At 48.8% G+C, this 22,393-nt stretch overlaps 1 protein-coding gene across 1 annotated transcript in view; it reads right to left on the bottom strand.

Moving 5' to 3' along the window:
* LOC311222229 (uncharacterized protein) overlaps positions 1-22,393 on the bottom strand; it is a gene marked incomplete at both ends in the record, with an annotated part of 99,734 nt that overhangs the window by 37,701 nt on the left and 39,640 nt on the right. The window contains 27 exons of the mRNA XM_084306405.1: positions 164-199; positions 1,441-1,485; positions 3,201-3,260; positions 3,560-3,595; positions 3,771-3,842; positions 4,547-4,672; positions 5,230-5,289; positions 6,016-6,051; positions 6,411-6,446; positions 6,788-6,832; positions 7,421-7,465; positions 7,567-7,602; positions 8,237-8,287; positions 8,399-8,479; positions 12,632-12,748; positions 13,023-13,127; positions 14,859-14,978; positions 15,555-15,689; positions 16,646-16,681; positions 16,997-17,035; positions 18,363-18,416; positions 19,968-20,009; positions 20,388-20,423; positions 20,552-20,587; positions 21,254-21,325; positions 21,588-21,632; positions 22,293-22,328. Of these exons, the coding sequence (XP_084162531.1) occupies positions 164-199; positions 1,441-1,485; positions 3,201-3,260; positions 3,560-3,595; positions 3,771-3,842; positions 4,547-4,672; positions 5,230-5,289; positions 6,016-6,051; positions 6,411-6,446; positions 6,788-6,832; positions 7,421-7,465; positions 7,567-7,602; positions 8,237-8,287; positions 8,399-8,479; positions 12,632-12,748; positions 13,023-13,127; positions 14,859-14,978; positions 15,555-15,689; positions 16,646-16,681; positions 16,997-17,035; positions 18,363-18,416; positions 19,968-20,009; positions 20,388-20,423; positions 20,552-20,587; positions 21,254-21,325; positions 21,588-21,632; positions 22,293-22,328 (1,638 nt within the window). The remainder of the gene's footprint in view (positions 1-163; positions 200-1,440; positions 1,486-3,200; positions 3,261-3,559; positions 3,596-3,770; positions 3,843-4,546; positions 4,673-5,229; positions 5,290-6,015; positions 6,052-6,410; positions 6,447-6,787; positions 6,833-7,420; positions 7,466-7,566; positions 7,603-8,236; positions 8,288-8,398; positions 8,480-12,631; positions 12,749-13,022; positions 13,128-14,858; positions 14,979-15,554; positions 15,690-16,645; positions 16,682-16,996; positions 17,036-18,362; positions 18,417-19,967; positions 20,010-20,387; positions 20,424-20,551; positions 20,588-21,253; positions 21,326-21,587; positions 21,633-22,292; positions 22,329-22,393) is intronic.

The following is a 22,393-nucleotide window of genomic DNA, read 5'->3' as shown; positions in this document are numbered from 1 at the left end:
CCCCATCTCAGCCCAGTCCTTACTGGGGGCTGCAAATGTCACTTCACACTTGTGCACACTGAGCAAATTGTCTCTCCCCCCTCCCAAGTTTTCCATGATAAAGGCTCCCCACAATGGTGCCTTCCTCCTGAGGAGCTGCATAAGTAAGGTGACTGTTGCTTACTCTTTCGCCTTTCATGCCTGGGAGGCCTTTTAGACCCTGCAAGAACATAAAACAAAATGTAAAGAGAAATACCAAACGGGGAAGGTGTTAGGGAAGAGTAAAAGAGCAGCCTCCACTTGAAGGGCTGCCTCCAAGGAGAGGCTCCAGCGTGGAGAAGCTGGTGGTGGGGTGGGTGCAGGAGCCCAAGCTCTCCTTTCCTTCCCCCTGAGAGCAATTTGAGAAGTGAGAAACAGCAAAATTGAGTCACACTGGTGGAAAGAAAAAAATTAGCCATAGATTTCTGCCCGGCACAGGGTCAGGGCTACAACTCAGGATCTCCTGGGAGATATATAAATTAAACCAGATTGGCCAATTTGCCCCATTTTGCAAGCCTCACATTGAGACTTCTGTATGCTTAATGTTAAGGAGATGAAGCCCCAGCCTCTCAGAGAGTGTAGGGCTGCTGCCAGAGGGCTTCTCCTGGGGAGTCAGCCGAGGTATAACCCCTTTTTGTGATCCATGACCTCATACAAATACATCTAGAGGTGGCCACTTCCCCCTGCAGCACAGACAGCTCATCACAGGGGTGGGCAGGGACAGGATGGACTGGGAGGAGATGGAGCACAGATATTTCCCAAAGGCACAAACCCTGCTTTTTGCTAGCCCCATGTGCCCTGTGCTGCTGCCCTGACCACTGGGCTACATCCTTCTGCAAGCCCTCATGGTTAAGGGACAGCCTGGACAAGAACAAACCCTTCAGGGATGAGACCCAGGGTGAAATGTGGTGCTGCAGTCACCCTTGGCCTTCTGAGAAGCTTCATAAAGGCCTATTCTGCTCATAACAAGAGCTTCATTCCATTCGAGACAACAGCTTAATAAATAAAAAGTTGTTTGTCGAAGCAGCAGTTGTGATCTGCATCTCTCCTGACTCACCCCTATCAGCGGAAAGGGAATTTAAAACAGAACAAGACCCTGAAACTCATGCAGGCAAGCAGACCTGACGGAGAAGAAAAGAGAGGTGGAGATATTTTAGGAGGGCTTCAGAAGCTTGTAGATGAGTCAGCCAAATGGACAGGAGCCTAAAGTGATTACGCTTGGCACGGCAGCTTGTGTCTCACAGCTGCCTGCGGGATTTATGCTCATGCATCCCAACACAACCCTGGAGTTCAGGTTCCCCAAGTCTCTATTTCCCACTAAGACCATCAAATCATTTACATTTTTTATTTTTTTCATTATCTGTGGGCCCTGGGCCACTGTAATCCATGTTAATCAGTCTTGCATGCTATGTTAACACTCACCATCATGCCAACGGGGCCACGGACTCCCACAGCGCCCTTGCCACCCTGTGAGGAAGAAGAGGGGTAGTGATGGCCACCAGCAGACAAATGCAACATATACAGTCCCAATTCTGCAAACCATCTCTCAGGGGACAACAGGAATTGAATGTTCAGAAGCCTAGATCCTCCAGGGAGTCCTCCTGCCTTGCTCACTTGTATGGCCTCGTGGATTAGGTGCCTCAATGCTCCTATGGTTTTGGTTTAAAGGGCCTGGAGGGCTCGAGACCATCCACATGTCACTGCAGGTGGCAGTGTGTGCAGGGTTTAGAGAATAATACTTTGGTCAGCCTCAATCTTCAGCTTCTCCTCAGCCCCCAAGTGAAATGCATTTGTAGGATATGGACCTGATTTAGCATGATATCACTCCAATAAAGGTGCCTCTTCTTCTCTGATGCTACAGGGAGGACTGGCTCAGAAGAAGCCACCTAAGGTTGGGTGACCCTCCTTGAGCTGCATTTACACATGACAAAGGCATGGGCAGCAATGGGCAGAGATCTGAGATGTTCCTGGGTTCCCAAGAGGTTTCTCACCCTCAGTTAAAGGGCTTGATAGCTTTTATGCACATTCATAACCCATTGCTGAGCTCGATTTCAGTAGGCCTCACCCCAGCAAAGGAATTCACCTGAAACCCACACCACTGACTTTCAGAAAGAAGATACCACCAGCCAGCTGCTCAGCAGAAATCCTTGCCTTTGGTGACCAATGTGAGCCTTATCTTCACACTTAGCTGTAGTTTTCTAGTGCTTCTTCTGAGCCTTGCCTCAAGCATGCCACTGATTTCTTTTTCAACCTTACTACCAGGAATAGGTGTGCTGTTGGGTCTGAGAAGTGCTTTTATGATCTCTCTAGGTAGATCCCCCAAGATTTACCTGTCTTTAAGATGCCTCGACTTAGGCACCATCCTGTGAGGCCAAATTTTTCCCTCTTCTGTGTAGCCAATGTAATTTCAGATTCTGTGATTCACTCCAGATATATGCTGGAGTCAGAAGAGCAGAAACATTATTTCATCATTTCTACAGATAATAAAGCTTGAGCGAGGCTTACCCCAGACCTTTCACAGCTGTTGACATTCTCATTAAGTGTTTTGTCTCAGGGGCCTCATTGAACCGTTCTGCTAGCAGATGGGGAGTTTGTCTAAATGGATTGCAGCATAAAATCAGTTTATTCGCGGAACAGCCACAGACGCAGCAAATTGAAACATGGCCTCTGATTACAACTCCAGAGGATCTCCCTGGGGTCTTTGCCAGAAGGGGACCAAAAACTTCTCAGCAAAGTGAGGAAAAGTGAGCATTGCTGTCCCGAGGATGACAGGGGCTGTTTTCCCTCTGCCAGGGGGACTGGAAGAGGGAAATGAGGGTAAAAAAGCTGGATGTGGATTTCTGAAGGAATGAGCTTGCAGGTAGCATCCCCAAAGCATGCAAAATGAGCTGGCTCCTCACTGAAATGATATTATTGAGACATGCAGATGTGGAGGTGTAGATGCTGCCTTTGAAGCTCCCACTCAGCCAGTGAGGGCACAGGCATGCAGCCGGCCAGTGCAACATGCAGCGCTTGAGTGCATCTAATTGCAGAGGGGATGCTAATTGCAACCATTATTTAATTAAAGAGGGCTCTTCTGGCATCCTCTGTGTTGAGTGAGCAGGAGGTGATGGTATAATGTTGCCTCCAGAAGAGGGTAGATTGTAATAAGCCAAGCAAGGAGCATGTTTGGAAGGACCTACCTGAGGGCCAGGCAGCCCACGAGGACCTCTTGGACCAGCAGCTCCAACCCCAACTTCTCCCTGCAGAACAAAACCAAAAAAGGTCTTGCTTGGAGCAAGGACACCACATGGGATGATTGTTGATAGGCTTGACTCTGATTTAAAAGCCACAGAAAGAGTCAGGAGACACTTCCATTGACTTTCTGCTGCTCTCTCTGGAGGATGCTCTGGCAAACTTGGGGAAGAAGGGCTTGAGGGCAAAAGAGGGATGAAGCACCTGGAAGGGCTCAGGGATAAGGAGCCAGGGGAGGGCAGTGGATGTCCCATTGCCACCCCAGGATCTCGGCTACTTGTGACCTGCCTGGCAGATTGGCACTCACCTTGTTGCCTTTGGGTCCGGGTGTCCCAGGAATCCCCTGTAGGATGAGGAAAACAAAGTAGGAGGGAAGACTTCGTTTTTGCATGTCTTTGATGTTCTCCTGGCCCACTAAAAGGGTGAAAACACACCCATGCCAGGTGCCAGGGCCCCAACCACCTCCCCAGCCAACCCTGCATTGCTCAGAAGACAAAGGGTTGAGGTATAAAAGTCACCTCCTTTCCTGGGGATCCCGATGGTCCTGCAGGTCCAGCAAATCCATTCCGGCCCCTCTTCCCACGTTCACCCTTGAAAATAAAATCCTTTAAGGAGAACACCCTAAGGGAAAGGCCCTGCTTCCCCTTAAGCCAGCCTGAAAGCCAAAGCCAGCGTCCCTAAAGCCTTGTGCACCACAGCAAGCAGGAGGAATAGTCATTGGGATGCTCCCAATGGGAGCCTCTTTGCTGTTGAGGAGAGACCCTGAGTTTAAACATGTTGCTGTCCCCCATCCCACCTCCCACTAAACTCCTTGTCCTTGCAGTGACAATCATTGCTCCTTCTGTCCCCATGTTCTAATGACCCCGAACCCTCTTGCTAACATCAAACCCCAAACCACTCCTTTTCTTCCTAATCACCTCATCAGGTCACATCATTAAGTTTCAGTAGAGAATAATGGGTCCCCACCTGTCTTGGAGCTCCATTGCTTTTGTTTTGAACTGGAAGAACATCCTCCTGGCCCAAACCCTGCCTGTTTATTTATTAATTCATTTATTTATTTATTATTTTTTTTTTCCCTAACCACATCAGTTTATCTCATCAATGCCATTACCACTCCTTTTGCAACCAGCCTTTATCTCTGTTTCCCTTCCCAGACTCTGTGTAGGCTCAGGAGACCTGGGTAGGTGGGGGTCTGACCTGAAGTGGACACCTGATGCAATCTAAGGAAGACCACGCTCATTCTCACCTTGTGTCCAACACCACATGCCCAGTCCCTTCACCACACACCACCTGCCTTCTGTCCTGGTGTCCCCGGCAGGCCTGGAGCCCCTCTGTCCCCCTGTGACCCAGGAGTGCCAGCGTTGCCTCGAATGCCCTGGATGCCCTGAGCTCCTGGAGGTCCTGGGGCCCCTGGCTCACCCTGTTGAGTGAATCACAAGGAATTTAGATCTTAGGTGGGACTGATGGAATCCCAAAGGTCCTGGAGAAAGCCTGGGGTGTTTCATTGAATTCCCATGAAAGGTACGTAGAACTGGGGGCATCTCTTCCAGCTCAGACCCATCAGAGAAGTCCTAGGGCTGGAGAACGGCTTGCTAGAGTGGGGACCACTTACCTTTACACCCACAGAGCTGTTCAGTAAACTCAAACCCCAAATTCCTGCAATGTCCCAAGGGACTGCAGAAACAACCCTCTGCTGAGACCACAATTCCCTGGATTTTTTTCACAGCCATATTTATCCTCTGGAGCTCAGTTGTTCTGAACTGGTCCCTTGGAGGACACAAAGCTCTCCCTCTGTCCCAAACCCACATACAGTTTTTCTTGCCTTTCCAAGCTAGGATTGGCCTCAGTGCCTTATCTTTGCCATCCCAGCCACCTCTGTGCTTCCCACCCAGCAATGGAAAGGTCAGCAAGGACTCCAGAGAGTAAAACCCACAGAAAAACAAGTGAGATCCTATCTAGAGGAGAAGACAGATTTACCTTAAATCCTGGGGGACCAGCCTGACCAACAGGACCTCTGAATCCAATTCCTGGTTCTCCCTATGAAGAAAAGAAGGTCAAGAAAAAAGCAAGACCACTCCTTCCACTCTGGGTCCATCAAGAACTTGTTTCATGCTGCTCCCTGAACAGCCAGTCTAAAGGGCCCCAAGTGACTATCACATCTCCTCTAGATGATGGGAAGCCTTATCTGGAGAGATAAAGTTGCTGAGAACTTTTAAAGAGCTCAAACAGGGCACGACCTGGAGCCCAGGAGGTTTCCTCTGCCCACCAGAAGCACTTCTGGGCTGGGCGGGTGCTGGAACCCTGGAACAGGTACTCAGAGGTTGTGGAGTCTCCTCCTTGGAGAGCATCAAAAAACACCTGGACACCAGCTTGGGGTGGCCCTGCTGGAGCAGGGATGGGACCAGAAGGGCCCAGAGGTGCCTCCAAGCCTCAACCTTCAGTGATTCTGAGCTTTAGAAAAGAGGGAGATGAATTGCAGGAATATTATTGGAGATGGTGTCAGAAGACTCTGGGTGAGACTCGTACCTTCTGGCATTAGTCTAAGATGTGTGCCCTGCCTAGAGCAGCCAACAGGACTCCCTGCCAAGCCAACAGACAGCAGCCGTATCTCCCAGGGCTGAGCCCACATCTCAGGAGGTCACCTTGACACCTCTCCCTGAGATGGGAGGTAAAATGTCACGAGGGAGAGCAGTCATAGAGGACACAAGGTCTCCTGGTGTCAGTAGAGGCACCGCTGACCATGGTATCAATGCTGTTCTTTACCTTTTGACCATTTTCCCCTCTGTCTCCTTTGGTGCCCTAAGAAATGAAGAGAGAGTTACCAAGGCTGTGGGAGAAGAGTGAAGTACAACCTCAGTGCCACCCCGAGTGAGAGCAAAGGTTTCCAGTTGTGCCCACAACAGAGATGCCTCTGATGTCCCCAGAGGAGGTGGGGAATGTCCATGTGGCCAGGGCAGAGCCAAACGCCCCAACACGGGGCCAAAGAGAAGGAGATGGGGTACTGAAGGAGTTGGGGTACTGAGCTGACCCAGCAGGTGATGGGTCTGAGCAGGGGACAGGGTTTTGGCTTCCCCGTGGCAATCCCCAGTGCTGGATTTGGGCCACCTAGCTGGTACCACTGTCCTGCTCCAGCTGCTGATCCCAACTCCGCAGCTCACCTTTTCTCCAGGCTCCCCCATCTCTCCAGGCTGCCCCTGTAAGACAAAACCCAAATATCTTCCAGCCCTTCTTCCATCCCTGTCCTTGTGCCAGGGCTGGCTTTTGCTTGTCTGTCACCTGGTTCAGTCCAGCAGAACAAACGTCAGGAACCTCCCTGAATTTTCTGCCTTCCCCTTGAGGCATGGCAGACGTGTGTTAGCATTGCTGGGAGGGAGCAGAAGCACTCAGACAGATCAAGGGATAAGGGTGGGACTGCAACAATCCCAGTTTACATCAGCACAGCCTCCCATGGACACTGAACATCCTCTCCACCAGTGTGTCCCCAGCTTCCTTCTCCAAATCTCAGAGACTCAGACCACAAAAGCACTATTGCTACCTTTTCTCCTTTGTCTCCACGGGCTCCTGGAGCTCCCATTTCTCCCTGGAAAACAACAGACAGAGCCTTCAATTGCTAGCATGAGGAATTTCTCCTTCCCTCTTTGGGCCACGTTGGTGTTGCCCTCATTTCTGCATCACCTTTTGTCAAACCGCAGTGGAGGGCCACCTCCTTTCCACTGCTTAATGGTGGACCAAGGCTACCCCAACCAGATCCTAACCAGATCAGGGCTGTCCCTGACCCCATCACTCCTATCTTGCACTGTGGAAATGCACAGAGAGATGATAAATTGTGGAACTGGGGCCAGAGATGAGCGGTAGCTGAGGTTCTCCCTGTCCCAGGATACCATGTTTGAAGGAGACCAGAGAAGTTCACAGAGGAAAAAAATACTGAGGAGGCACAAAACACCAAAAACATATCTGAAACAGATGTGGAAGGTTCCAGCATGGGTCCTGTACTCATTGCCAGTGGCCAAAACCATTGGTTACCACCTCTTGAACCCACCAGCCTGGCCAATTTTCATCTGTGATTTCTCAGCCTCTAAATGAGACTGCCCTGGGAGATGCTCTGGGATCCCAACTCACCCCAACACCACTGGGTATCTGCATTAAAAGGTGAACCAAAAGCACTGACCTTTTGGCAACACAAGGGTGGATCTGGCTGGCCCATTTCCTCCTTCTGTAAGAAAATGAGTGCAGGTACAACACAGAGTTGGGATTCTGCCACATCCTCACCATGTGCAGCTGGGGTGAGAGGAGCCCTGGGGCTTCATGTTGTACCTTAATTCTCCTCGGGTGCTGAGGGCCTGGGTACATCTTGAATTGAGGAAGAAAAGAGAAAAGTGTGAGAAGAGGTGGAGAAATGTTTCACCCCTTGAGCCATGGGAAAGGAGTCTGGAGGACTCAGAATTTTTCACCCTTAACTCATGGAGACAGGTCTTGCTCTCTTAAATTTTGTAAATTCATCTCTTTGCACTTTCCATTTCTGGCTTATTATGTTAAATTTGGAGATGTAATTGTGCAGGTATGTCAGAGACATACGTCTTATACATATTTATAAATGCACTCAAGTATTTTCACATTTACACACACATACCAGTATCTTCTATTCTCTCAGGACACAAAATACTCCTGTCTCATACTTCTTTCTCCATGATCCAGGTAATTTATGTTCCCTCATTGATTAAATTTGATTTTCACCACTTCCGTGTTGTGAGCATCACGTTTCCCTTGCCAAATACGAGAACACTCTGCTCTGCCAAGCAAGACAGCCACACCTGCAGCTGTTTCTTGCTTTATTTATTAATATTTATCACCAAAATTTCACCCCCCCCCACCCAGATTGATCATGATTCATCATGATTTTGCACGGTGAGAAGAGGCAAGTAGGGTTTCCCTCGTGTCCATGTGTTTGAGGACAACTTTATATCAGGTTGTCTCACTCACTCACCGCAGATCCAGATGGGGATTTCGGAGCTCCTGGGGCACCGGGGGGATGCACCTGTGGCAGAGCCAACAAGGAAGGGTCACCGCTCCCTTGGGGATTATGCCGGTGGCTCTGCTTGTATGCAATGTCCAGCCCAAAGCCACCACGGTGAAATAGGGTCTTTACCAGGTGTCTGTCCTGCTGGGCTGATCTCCTGGCCCTCATGTGCCTTGGGAGTGCAGAACCATCATCCGAATTCATCTTTTCCTGCAGGAAAGGAAACATCACCCTGCTGAGCACCCCATGCTATTATTAATTCAGGACCATGCAATTAACTTACTGTTATTTCAGAGGAATACCTAAAATCTTGCAACTCTGAGCTCTAAATGCTTTCCTGCAGCACCCATGCCTGGGTAACACAGCTGCTGTGCACTTATTGTACCCGATATATCTGACTGCAATAATACAACTGCTGATGCCTGATCACTCTCCTCGGTCATCTGTCTCTTGCTGATGTTTGCAATGCTCGGTTCTGGCCGGTACATATTTGAGACACACACAGTAAAGCTTGAACAAATAGTTACTGGCCCAAATCATAAACTGATTGCAATTTTCCATGTTAGCAACAACAAATTATCTGCTTGCTGTTGTAAAAATTATAATATTCCTAGCTGCTGGATATCTCAGTGTACAGCAATTATTCCCTGAGCTACATGATGGAGGCACTGCAGATCAGCTTTGGTAAATATTTTGATACGAAGGCAGAAAGCAATGGAGTGATCCACAACAAAAGAAGGCTGGGCACCTCCTTGCACCCAAACCTCAGCCCTGAGCCCTGACAGGAGCATGGGAAGGAGAGAAGAAAATCAGGATAGGGTGCAGATACTTAGCACTATTTCCACGTTGTTATTATTTTCAGACTCAGGGATTGATCTCACAATTTAATCTAGAAGTGTATTTTGAAACTTTTAGATGGCTAAAGTTAAGGAAAAGTAAATCCTGGACAAAGGACTTGTAAGAAGTGCTGGTTAGTCCAGCCCTGGACATTATGTTGGCAAGTTTGCAGGGCTGCTAGCCTTGTTTTGTTGGATTCAAGTAGCTGGATGATGGTTTCTCTAACTGGCTAATAAACCCAGGAAGTTTCTGACTCATCGAAATACGTAAGGAAAAAATATTTTGGACCAATTAAAATTGAAATTCTTTACTGCAACGTAGCGAGGAGCGAGGAGGAGGAATTAAAGACCAGTCAATGATGCGCTGGCACAGATTGCTCATGAGTGCCCATCTTGGGTGGCTTTTGTCCATCCTGCACTGGGTCACGGCTGATCTGCATGCACAGCACGTGTAAAATGCCGCTGCTGTTTCGCACGGGTCCACCTTCATTCTGCAGACGTGCGAAGAGCGTCAGAAGGAAAAGGCGAGGCAAGCCCGTGGGTTGCCAAGACCTCGCCGAGGTTCAGATGGCAACCCATGTGCAGGCGATCTCATAAAGCTGCCATTTCCAGGGGTGGTGGGAAATTGCTGGGGGTAATAACTCTCCTCCTTTCTGCTATTCCTCCGCAATTTTAGCAGTTTCCAGCTCTGAGATGCCAGCAATAAGGCACCTCACGGAAAAGTGGAGAGGCTGCTGCTTTCTAAAGCAGTGATTTGCTGATGGCAGGTGGCAGTGTAAAAAATAATAAAAAAAAGAAATAAAAAGAGACAAGGGAGAAAAGAAGGAGGAAAAGAATGGACACAATTAGGACAGGAAAGAGAAAAATTAAAATAAAAGGGGGAGGAAGAAAATATCCTGCAAATAAATAGGAACAAGAAATACAGAAACAGCAAAGAATGAAGATATCAGTAAAAAAAAAGTGACTTTGGGTTTATCCACATGGAGACAGTCAGCACCATTTATCTGAATTAACCCCGAAAATGAGTAAGTTGAACTGCAGGGAGGCTGGGAGATGGAGGGGGCAGGAATTAACCAGACCAGTCCCATAGTGCCAAAGAAGTGGCTCATCCATGGAAAGAGCAACTGGGCACTGCTTCTGGCATGGGCACGTGTACCAGGGCTCATCCTGCCTCTTTATGCCAGTTAATTTGCTTCCCCCATTAACTCCTGCCAGCCAGAAATTGCACCTCTGAGATGAAGCTCTTGGGCTATTACAGAATGCTTTTCTCCAGGGCCCCATGAACCTTTTAACAGGTAAAATTCGTGATTACAGCTGCTGCTGACGGGGAAAGAAGCGGCTCCATTTCGCTCTCTTTGCATCACCCTGCGATGCGCACAGGGATCTGTGCTGGGGGGAGAGGGGCTGCTCCTGGCTCCCTGCCTTCCACCCATGCTTCTTCCTCCTCTGGAGGATGAGGGGGATAAATGGGACAGGAGATAATCTCTATAAACCCAAAGTGTGAACTTTTGGCCAAAAAAAAACCACCTGATCTCTGGTGATAAATGAGCCTGCAGTTTTGTGGCTCTGCTCCTTACCTCCCATTGGCTTTAAAAAAAATGGAAGTGGAATCTCAAATGGGATGCAAAGACTGCTTTTCATCCTTGGAATGCAGGGATTAAAAAAATGATTACATCCCTGATTGCTAGGGACAGTAAAACTTTTCTTTGTCTGCCTCAAACTCCTCTTATTTCCTAACACTGCAGCCACAGCATTTGGGCACATGGATGCATTTAGTTCCCTGAAACCAGACAAAGAGGGGTCACTTCCTTTTCATCAAGGAGGAAAATGCTGTGCCTGTGATGGATCTGATTTATTAAATCACTCCATGAATGGGGCATGCGTGAAACCACAAGGAACAGAGCTGAAGTCCATAGCTTTGAATGGAAGTACAGATTTGGGATGCCCCAATTCCAGGGTGTAGGTCCCTAGGGACTGAGCTCTACCTGCTTTTAAGAGTCTGGCATCACAAAGCTCCTACCTCAGCTGGGGTCCTACATGCAATCGAGTGAGAAGTGAGGGGTTTGGTGTCCATCCTTTGCTTTTCCAAATCTCTCTCCAGCTTAAACCATGGAGAGCAAAGGGAAACGGTGCATCCAGGAAGAGAAGCAATACAAAAAGTAGGATGTGGACTGGAAACAGGCTCTGCGAGCTCCTAAATCCCTGCCCTGTGATAGCAGCTGAGGGATGCTCGTTGCACAGTCTGCAGGGCTGCAGCTTGCACACAGACACGCGTGTGTGAGCGCTCGTGTGCGTGCTTGTGCCGGGAGCCCTCTCGTGGCTGCTGCCACAGCAATTGCTCCAGCTTCGTGAGCCAGCACCGTGACAATTTGCAAGGCAGGAGACAGCTGAAGGGATGGAGCAGAGGCAAGTTTCCAGCAGACTCAAATCAGAGCAAGATTTCCTTCTGACAGGGTCTCCCTGCTACCTCCCCCATCGCTGTTCCTAGAAATAGCATCCTTGCTGATGCTGCTCCTAGCAGAAGCTGTGCTTGTAGCAGAAAGCAAATATCCATGGGATTTTTCCACTCAGGTTGTGGGCATCCTGCCTCCAAGTGTTTTCAGAAACAGCCTTCATTCCATCACACAGGAAAACATCGGGTGGAAAAGTGCAGAAGCAGCACTGGGTGAGTGCATTTGCCCCCCTCCATCACCGTGGCTGGTGCCACTCCGTGTGTGGTGTTGGGGAAGGGTCCCCCAGCCAAGCTCGACCTTGCTTTTAGGGTTAAAATGCTGTGAAGAATGAAGGGTGCTGGGTTTGGTCCAAGTCATTGAGCATGTTAGGGCTCACAGAAGAAAATACATGCCCAGGAGGGCGGAAATAAAGAGTGAGTTGGGATGTTAGGGCTCAGACAACCACACTGCAGCAGCACCCCAAGTTAGTGCCCATCCTCTGAGCTGTGACACTGCTGCTGCCAGCCTGGATGTGCCCTCTGGTTTTGCTGCAAATGCTGTGGTGTGACTTAGAGGGGATGTGCATGTGCCCTTGGAAGGCTGCTGCACCTCCTGGCTATGGAAGGAACCTTTTCCTGTGCTACTGCCCCTCAGCTGAGGAGCAATAACTCATCTCCTGAGGTTTCTAAGAGGCGAATGTCTTGCAGACCTTGGAGGAAGAGTTAAAGTGGGTTGCCCTACACCATGTTTCCTCTGGGATAGGCACCTTGGCTCAGCTGCCCCATGAAGGCTTGGTAAATTACAGTTTACTCTTGTTGAAATTGGCCTTTTTTTTCCATCAAAGTGGGTATTTAACCACCAAAAAAATTTTACAAGGGCTCTGGGTGGTGGGTGGTCCCATTTCCCTGCCCATATACAGAGGACAAGGCCATCAGCCATGAAGCCATCAGCCTCCTGCCAAGGTCCTATGTCCAAGCAGTTGTCTCCCCTGGGGATCTCAAAGCATTGTGTGAGAGATGAGCATCCCAGTCCCTTCCAGTCTATTGCTTGTCTCCACACTGGTCTAGCACCCAGAGCTGCTGGGGAATACCTACATGGCTGGTGTCCTCTTGTGGTTGTCCTTCTGCCCTCTCCTTCAAGGACTCAAGAAGCTCTGTGGATTGGTTTCCTTGCAGATCATCTTCGGGGTGTGTGGGGGGCACAGGCAAGCTCTGCAGGGGATGCTGGGTGAGTGACAACACAAGTCTTACTGATTACCAGAGTGGAAGTTGGAAAGCAAAGACTTTTTGAAACTCTGAAACCGATTCATGCAGAACTCCTTATCCTCTCCCTAAATTAGCTTTTCACTGCAGCAAAATAGAGGCTGAATGCACAGAATCGCAAGGGTTTGTCCACTCAAGCTCTTCAAAATGTAATCCCATTGCGCCTATTAAATCAGCACAAATAGGAATGTAATTAAAAGTCACTGAACAGGCATTTACATACACTGCTGAGAGAAGTGTTTGTCCCTTTCGAGTCTCTCTCCTTCCTTCTCTCCTCCAAGGACTTGGGTGTGTTCCCCAGGGGCTGGTACTCACCAGCAGATGGACCCTGGGGAGAACAAAAGCAGTTACTTCTTTTTCCGAGTCAAGACCTCATCCACAACACACTGCTTTTATCAGCAACACACCATTTATTCAATAACGTGCTCACAGACAGCAGGACAAGGCTGGAGAGCCAAGTTACCATGATCTCTTTTGCACCTTACTTGGGAAGTGCTAATGGCTTTGGGCTGGGGCATGCCGAAAAAAGGGAGCCCCCTTTGCTCCCTGCTTTTTCATTGAGGCCCATCCTAAACAGGGTGGTCCAGGTGAGAAGAGAGGGTCCCCAACCCTTTCAGCCAGATTTAGGGGGTCAGAGAGGAGCAATGGTGCTCCCACAACAATATAAGTGAGCTCAGGGCAAATGTTTTGCCTCTTCTCACCTGGAACCCAAACCAAGGCTCTCACTAGAAGGTGAGCAGCCCCTTTCCACCCTGCCCTGGCTAAGTGGCCCAGGCCATATAAGCATACTCCAAACCCCCATTCATGGTGGCAGAGACAGTGACAACATTTGTGGAGCGCCCTGACCTGCAAAGATGAGCAGAACTCGGTTATTGTCGTAGGTCCATGCTGGTATCTGAAAGTCTGTGTCTCTTGGAGCACATCTCTGGCATATCACTGAGTACACCACAAAGCCGTGTGGCTTCTTTCAGCACAGACTACGTAGCACACCCTGTCTTACAAAGGCCATCTAGCACATGGTGTGACCAATTTCTAGATGCTGTCCCTAATAAACCCAACAGAGACAGCTTTGGTGTCTCCATGCCCCAAATCCCAACATTGCTGGCTCCAGGCTTGCTGGCACTTGTCTATTTTCAGTCTCTTGAGCCCTTTGGTGCAAACACATTTACTGGTGAGCACTTCATTCCCCTCAAGACCCTAAAAGACAGTCATCCAGGTTGCAACGATCTGGAAAAGTAAGGCATCTCACCCGAGATCACAGGAAGAGCCTGGACAGAGGGGGGATGAGCCTGTCTTGACCTAAGCCTGAGCAACTGGATCATCGCTGAACCAACCACAGAAGAAGATAAAATCATCAGATCTGGCTCCAAATGCTCCCACATCTCTCGTGCTCCAGATACAGACAACATTTCCTACCAGTGACCAACAAGGGTTTGTGGAGAGTGAGTCACTTCTTGACTGTTGTAAAAGAGGATTAAAAAGCCTCACCTCGGCTGCTGTTACTGTTTCCTGGGCTCTCTCTTATCAGGACTGTCTAGTGTGGGCAAATTAAGAGCCAGGACTCATCCAACAGCTATGAGAGGTGGCCTGGATACAGCCTTCTGAATTTATTCCTGGAGGTGTGCTGTAACACACAGGAACTCAGGTCCAGGATGGAGATTAAGTCTTATCACTAAAATTTGTAATTCCCACAACCACAATCTGTTACTTGAAATTGCAGAGGATGTAGGTGACTAGATTATCTCTAGCAATTAGCCTGGTTACTCAAGCAAATGAGGGCTGTGGAGTCATGGCAGGAACTGTTCCTTGGGCAATCTCAGCCCAATCTGACAGCAGGATCGGATCCGTCCCTGCTGGGGCAGGAGACACACCTAGATTACAGCCTCTACAAGGGAGGATGAGGAATCAGCAGGAGGATCATCGCTGGAGGATGGGCTGGGAGCTCCCAGGCATCTGGCACACATCAGATGTGCGAGCTCTATTATTGCTGCAGCAGACTGGGTGGACAAGAGTACAGATCTATGTGACTCCATTTCATCAGCTCTGCTGTTTTTGTCACCTTAGGGGGTCCTTCAGACACCAGCACCCTAAACAGAGGCTCCGCTGCCAGGCTCTGTGCTTCTTCTGTCACCTCGCTGCTGGCCAGGGCATCACGAGAAGTATCAAACTTCAGCGAATCCTGCAACCTCAAAAAAAGTGGTTTGCTGTGGCCCTGTCAAACTTGAGCTCCAGAGAACCACAAATGCAAAAAGCTGGGTTCTGATGGCTTATTTCTGCCCACCACCCTGGCATGCTCTGTCCCACCTGCTGGCCTTCCTGTGCCAGGGTAGATTGAGCAGGCAGCCAGACCCTGCTTGTCATTTCCAGGCCTTCTTTCCCAATTAATTCTGTGTCCCTGGGATCCCTCTCACTTTTGAGGCCACCCTTTTGGTCTTTTCTTATCCTTTCTTCTGCTTTGATCCCCTCACACGTCCACCAGTCCAAAAACCCCCAGCCTCTCTGAGCTATAGATGATGGCTTCTAGCTACCATCACCAAATATCAGGAGCTGACTGATTCTTTCATTTCCCTGAAAACCAGGTGCTTTGCAATCTCAGCAACTTAACCCATAGTTCCAAAATCCTGGTGAGAGCCCCCAGCTCCTTCCAGACTAAGCTGGCTGCAAGTCACCGTAGCCTGCTTGATGACAGAGGTGACCCTGAAGCCTTCACTGATTCATTTCCTTCTAGGTCCCCCTGAGGATGATGAATACTCACACCATGCTTAGCAGTCCGTGCAAGTGTCTGCTTTCTCCTGGAGGCTTTGCTTGTCCTGGAGCTGCCCAACTGCTGAATCAGCCCATCCAGCCCATCCCGTAGCAGCACGTTGGAGAGATCCTTCAGCAATGCCAGCTGCCAACAGCATGGACCATTCAGGCAATGGTCTGCTGTCACCCCCCCATCCCCAAGACACAACAGTCCAAGAAAAGCCACCCCAAAAAGATTGCTGATGCATTTCCAGTCAGCTCACAGGGCATTAGTTAGGCATTGGTACTCAAGGAAAGGTTGGACGTGGTGCTTAGGGACATGGTTTAGCTGGTGACATTGGTGGTAGGGGATGGTTGGACCAGACGGTCTTGGAGGTCTTTTCCAACCCTAATGATTCTGGGATTCTACAATCTGGCACTGACAGCCAACGGTTGATTTAAATATAGGTGCTTAAGGTTTGGGCATCTAGGATCTGATCGATGGTGCTTACGCAGGGGCTCTCCCCACTGTAAATAAGATCCCCTACACCCGATTGAATAAGTCAGTTCCTCACCTCCCTTGGTCACATCTCCAGAGCTCACAAAAAGGAGCTGAGGGCAACAAGCTCAACAACAAGGGCCTAGCTGGTAGATACTAAAAGCTGAGGTTCATCACAATTCCTGAGCTTGGTGGCTACCTTGAGACTGGAGAGGGAGGCCACCGACCTAGCATGGCTGTATTGCAGTGATAAATCACAATTATTTGTGCTATCAGCGAAGGGGCAACCCAAACTGGCCTTTGCACTAAACAAGATGTAAAGAACAAGATGGCCAAAGCACCCAGAGGAAGCTGGGGGTCTCCTCCTCCTGGCTGTGCAGACCCAGCACTGTTGCAGGACACTCCACAAACCAACCCAGGCGGCAGTACCAAGCTCTGAATGGGGATTTGGCATTGCCCAGAGAAATTGTAGATGCCTCATCCATGGAAGATGGAAGACATCATGCCTTCTTGTGAGTGCTGGGCTCAGAGGAGCACACATCAACTCCAGAAGACCAGAGTGGATAGATGGAAAAGCTTAATTGCAATCACCTTGTCAAGAGGAAGGTCAAGGCGTTACATACCTTAATACCATTTTCTTCAAAAAGTCTCTCCAGATCCTGCCAGAAGAAAGAAAGGTAAGGACAAGACTAAAGGCCAGCCCCAAAGAGCAGAAGAAATGCCCCCTGCTGAGCAGCAGCCTGACTCCAGTGGGAGTTCCTGGGAAACACAGCAGGGAGAGGAGAAAATGGCATTTCCCAAAGGACTGAACATGATGATACTTTTCCTCCCCTTTCCAACCTGGGAAGCTGGCTGCACAGGTGGTGATGGCTAAGCCTGGGGGCATGCATGGGGTCCCCTCTGCCATCCCAACCCTTGGTAGAGAGGGAGGTGTTGCCAACATTAATACGCTCCAAATTTTTTATTGTCATTACCTTCATTTCCACTCCTTTTCCTGGTGGACCGGGCTCTCCCTTCAAACAAATAACAACAATTAATTAAGTTGTACCATCGAGCATCAAGAATGGACAGAAGTCTGCCACCATCCGGCTCCGTGACCCCAGAAAAAGCTCTGTTGGCTCTCAGAGGGGTTTGAATCCCACCCTGCTGCATGGGCTCCTTTGCTCCTCCATCAGATGCAGGCAATGGCTGTGTTTTTAGGGTCAGGCTGGACCAGAGTTTGACTTGAGCATCACCAAAGAGGTGTTTTTTTGAAAAAATAAAAATATTTAACAAGCTCCCACATTTCCACTTGGCATGTATAAATGCAATGAGAGGGTGACCCGTTGCTCTGGAGGCAATCCTCCTTGCCACAGACTGAATCTACTCCTTCTCCACTCCTCAGCCATGCACAAGACATAAAAACCTAAGTGCAGGTGGCCCCTCAATGCCACCAGTGCTGCCAGTGCCATGGCTGGAAGTCGTGTGGTTGTGGCAGCAAGGCAGGGGGTGGCCAAGGTGCTCCCAGGGACCGTGGTCCCTTCTAGGGGTCGCTGTGGTCCTGGTGGCCCTCCACACCACCACGCACAGTCTGGGTCAAATATTTCTGATGGGTTTAAGTCCCAGGGATGGGTTTTCTGTCTCTCCTTGACCAGCATGATGTGGGTTTCCAGGTGAGAGATCATGAGCTACTGCCATGGATGAAATGCTGGATGAGCTGCAACAGCTTGGGAAGTCCAGTGGTAGGGCAAGGAGCATCTGATGGGACCAGGGGCTGACCTGCCTCTCTGACGGGCTTCATTTCACTGAAATCTGGTTTCTGCACTAACAGATTCCGGTGGAATGAAGGGCGTCAGGAAGGCCCCAGTGGTGCTGCATCTCCATGCCAAGGTGTGCTGGGGCAAAGGAGCCACATTGTGGGGATGTGCTGGATAAACTGGGTACATCAGGACTTCTACCTGCACCCACTGATGCTTCTTCCTTCACCATTTTCCTCTTTGTTAGCGGAGCAGTTGGTCCCACCTCTAAAGATCTCTAGATGTGTGTTGTAGCAGAAGTATTTTCTCTTTCCATTCCTTTCTGATGCGATCTTCAAGTTGCAGGAGGGGAGGAAAGAAAGCAAATACCCCAAGCATTTTAGAAATGTATCCTGTCCAGCTCCTGAACAGCACCTTCCTTCCTACATGTCATATATTTACGAAATTGGGTTGTAGGGCTTACATCACGATGACCACAAGCTTACGAGCCCAGCTCATGACGCCTGCTTTGAAAAACCCAATGTTTTTGGGATAAGAAGAGATCTGAGATGGGTTCTCTTCCCCTCCTAAACACAAAGATGCCTCCACGCATTCGAGCACCTACCTTTGGGCCTGGAGGTCCTCTTTCACCTTTTAAACCATCCTTCCCGCGATCCCCCTGCAAGCCAGCAGGAACGTGTTAGTTCTTCAGCCCCTCTAAAATTCACAGTGGTTTCATCATGTTTTATGGCATTTCCCACCTATTGGCCTGTGCTGGCCTCATCCTAAAAACATCCCTGTCTTTTCCGCATGAACCAATCAGACTTTTCTTGTAACTACCTTATTAATTCACATAATTAAGGTAAACTTGGAGCAACTCTGCTCTTCACTTGAAGTATGCTACCCAGATCCTTAAGACAGGTTCACATCCCTAAGAGCTTTTCTGTTTATTCTTTTCCCCTCATATCTACTCGGGCTAATAATGGTGTTACTCCTCCTCACAAACTAAAATTCACCTGGATTTCTTTGCCATCACAGCTTGGCCAATGAAGCAAAACCTGGATATCTCATGTAGGGTTTGGGGAGGGGACAGACCCACGATGATACTGCCTTGTTCTCCCAGTCTTTGCCTGTGACCGAGTCCTGTGGGTGAACTGGAAAGCCCAGACCTGCCTACAAAGCAGCCATCTAGGTAAACACTCTGCCTCTCTCTGAACAAGCCTTTCCTCTCAGTGAAATTTGGCAGACGTCAAAATTTGGCAGAACTCAATGCTGTGGCTGCCCTGCCTCTCCCCTGGCTGCCTCCTCTCCTCTCCTGACCCCAGCTGCATGGTGCATAAAATAAATGACCATCTCACAAACTTCGCTAAACGGAGGGATTTAAATGCATTAAATACATTTTTCATCATATTGGGCTTTTTGATTACTCGAATTGCTCCATGACCCCACCTCTGTTCCTGCACTGGGGCTGCACATGGCATTATGGTTTGCAGGCAGCTTTGCCATTTGCTTGCTAAACAGACCATAAATAAGCAGGGCAAGAGGGGGCAAGGAGCTGTTTTGCTCTTGATCACTATTTGGGCATTCCCCAGATAGAATTTAGGCAGACTGGCACCAAGTCATGAGGGGCTGGGTGATATTTTCAGTGATCTTTTTCAGAGGGCTGGTGATAGGATGGAATGACTCCGGCTCTGCTGCATCCTATCACTGATATCTCTGTGCTGGATCCATGCCACTGTGATCCCTCCAGTACTGGTGCTGGGTAAAAGCTCCTTCAATCCCTTCCAGACAGAGCTATTGCTTGAGCAAGGGAGCTTCTGTAACAGCAATAGACTTGTGCTGGACAAACTACTGGAGTAGCAGCATCCCAGTCATCTTATTGCCTTTCTGCAAAACCATTGGGCTGGCAACAAACTTCATTGTCTTATTATATCCTCCCAATTTCTGGGCTGAAATATTCTCTCTTGTTTTCCCTGAAAACACAAGAGGACTGGGAAGAATTGTATTTCACCTTGCCCCAGCATCATCAACAGTGATACGTGGAGTTTGGAGTAGCTTTGCTGCTGGAGGTGGGAACAGCAAGAATTTGCTTAAGGAACCTGCAAGTTTCAGGCTGTGTTTGCAGACTTGGACTTATAAAAGTAACGAAATTACAGAATATATGACATATCTAAAATAATCACATATTCAGCTTCAAGGCAAAGCTTCTTCAGCTAGAAGGAGACCTTACCTTTTCACCTTTCAGGGTGATGGTGTTTTCCAGAGAAGACACCTACAAAAAAATGGAAGAAATGCGGTGAAGGAAGATGTCTTTGATGTGAGCTCTCACCTCCATGTGCCTTTTGTCCCAGGTAGCCCTTAACCATGGGTCCCAAGCCAGCAGCTTTCTCTAAAATTAACCAGCAATGTGATCCCGTTATGTCTGGGCTCAAACCAACAGGGAGCCAGTGTAGCATCTTTGTGCTCACAGGTCAGAGATTCAGGGTGCTGCTTTGATAAGGCTAGGAGGGAAATCCTCTGTACAGCACACGCTGCTGAAAGCAATAATTTCTGGCAGTGTGTCCCCTGTGGTACCCAGGATTCATGATAAATCTCGACATATCCCTTTCCTGATCAAATGTGGAAGTCAGTAGAAGAAGATGTTACTCACAATGCTTCCAGGAGTCCCAGGCAGACCAGGCTTACCCTAGGGAGATACAACATCCCCATAACCCCCCACCCCCAAAAAAAAAAAAGTGAGTGGTGCAATTCAGCATTTCAGCCTCCAAACAGACTCTTTCATGCAAGGTTATAAATGGGAACGTGCAAACCTACAGAATCGCCCTTGTCTCCCTTCTCTCCAGTGATTCCCTAGGAGGGGGAGAGAGAGGTAGGACGAGAAGAAGCCATGGGAGGGGAGGGGGGCTCAGCATCTTTTTGCTAGCTCAGCATCTAGTGGACTAACAAGCCCTTCCTAGAGCAACGGAGCTAATGAAACCTGGAATTCAACATCACTCCTGCAGAGGATGCTCTCTGATATTTAATAAGGGGTGAGGTTAGTAGCCTCTTCCCCAGTGGGTAGGCTCGTTAGGGACTTTCTCTCCCCCAGCCAGATGCTCATTTTACCAAAATTTGTAGAAATGCCTTGCCTTTGAGACCTCTGTCCCTCTGACAAATGTAGCTTATGCCAGCCAGTGTTTTCTTAAGCTATTAGAGGGAGATCAGACAGAACACAAGCGCATCCTTTCCCTTCCCTCCTCACCAGACTGAGACAGGGCTGAGCATTTTGTTTCCAGCAGCGTGGGGCTGGGGAAGGTTTGCATGCTCAGCACCACCTGGTACACAATCCTAGTCAAACAAGAGGGGAGAAAGAGCCCTAATCCTCCTTTTGAAGAGGAAATCCCTCCCCAGGAGAAAGGGAGGGAGCTTTCTGTGCGTTGCACACCGTGAGGCAGAAAAAATACAGTTCTGTCTTTGACTGGCAGTGCACTATCCCAAGCCCTTCCTCTCTCAGCTGCTGCTTTGGGCATTCCTTACATCCTTTCCAGGTTGTCCTGTGTCGCCTTTTATGCCCTGCTCTCCAGGTCGTCCTGGGAGTCCAAGTGGGCCCTACAAGAAAGGATTCAGAGAAGCAATCAGCCAGAAATAGAGCCTGCCAAGGTGCTTCAGAACGTAAAGCAAACAAGTAAAATGCTTCCCCCCCAGGATTTTTTGCCTAGGGAATAAATAGTTGCACTTGGAAACTTGTAAGTGAGGATTCTTGCTGGGCTGGAGAAGGAACTCCTTTCCTCCTGGACAGAGCAGGGGGCCCAGGTGGTAGCAGAGCAGAAAACTCACCTGGGCAGAAAATCACTATAATTTCAATTATTACCCTCATTCCTCTTTCTCCTGGTTCTCCAGGGGCACCAGCTTCTCCCTAAAAGAGAGGAGTAGGAGCTTTAACATACCTTCTTCGGTTGCATTGAGCCTTCCTTGGTGATACTAATTTTACTCCATTTACACCTGAAGGAAACAATTTAAAGGGGGAGAAACAAGTCAACTACTATCCCAGTGGTCCTAAAAGAAGGTAAGGGCACCTCTTGGGCATTGCTTAATGCTTGGAAAGTTGGTACAAAGGCAGGCTTGGGGTGATGTGAAATATCAGCTGTTTACTAGTGGTGATGTTTCAGAGCAGCCTTAGAGATGGAATGAATGGGATTGATGATGAAAACAACCTATTCATACTTATGGGGGAAACTGGGTTATTTCCACCAAACCCTACTATGATTTGTCACAACAAATGGTTTCTGCTGGACAGTGTAAAGATCTCTCTCCCAAAGAAAACACACATTGATTCTTTTTTGGCCTTTGTTTTTCAGCATTTAGCTTTGGAAGATGAAACCAAAGCTGAAATAAAAGAAACAAAAGTCATGGGAAATATGGAGAGGGTTCTTCACAGCCTCATCTAACCCAAGGACAAGGCAACAGGAAATAAAACGAGCAGGGGTCAGCTTCAAAACAAAGGGATTAGTTTTGCAGATTCTTTTTAACTAACTCATGCAATGCCTTGTCTGAGAGCACTAAAAGTTTATGTTACCTTTGTCCCGGAGGTGCCTTTCTTCCCTGGTTCTCCCTAAAACACAATGCAAAAATGCCAGGTTACATTTTGTCTTGCAGCAGGTTGTTTTACTCTAATTT

The sequence above is a fragment of the Netta rufina genome (assembly GCF_964035555.1).
Source record: "Netta rufina genome assembly, chromosome: 1".
Taxonomy (NCBI): Eukaryota; Metazoa; Chordata; class Aves; order Anseriformes; family Anatidae; genus Netta; species Netta rufina.
This window is presented reverse-complemented; position numbering and strand designations above follow the sequence as displayed.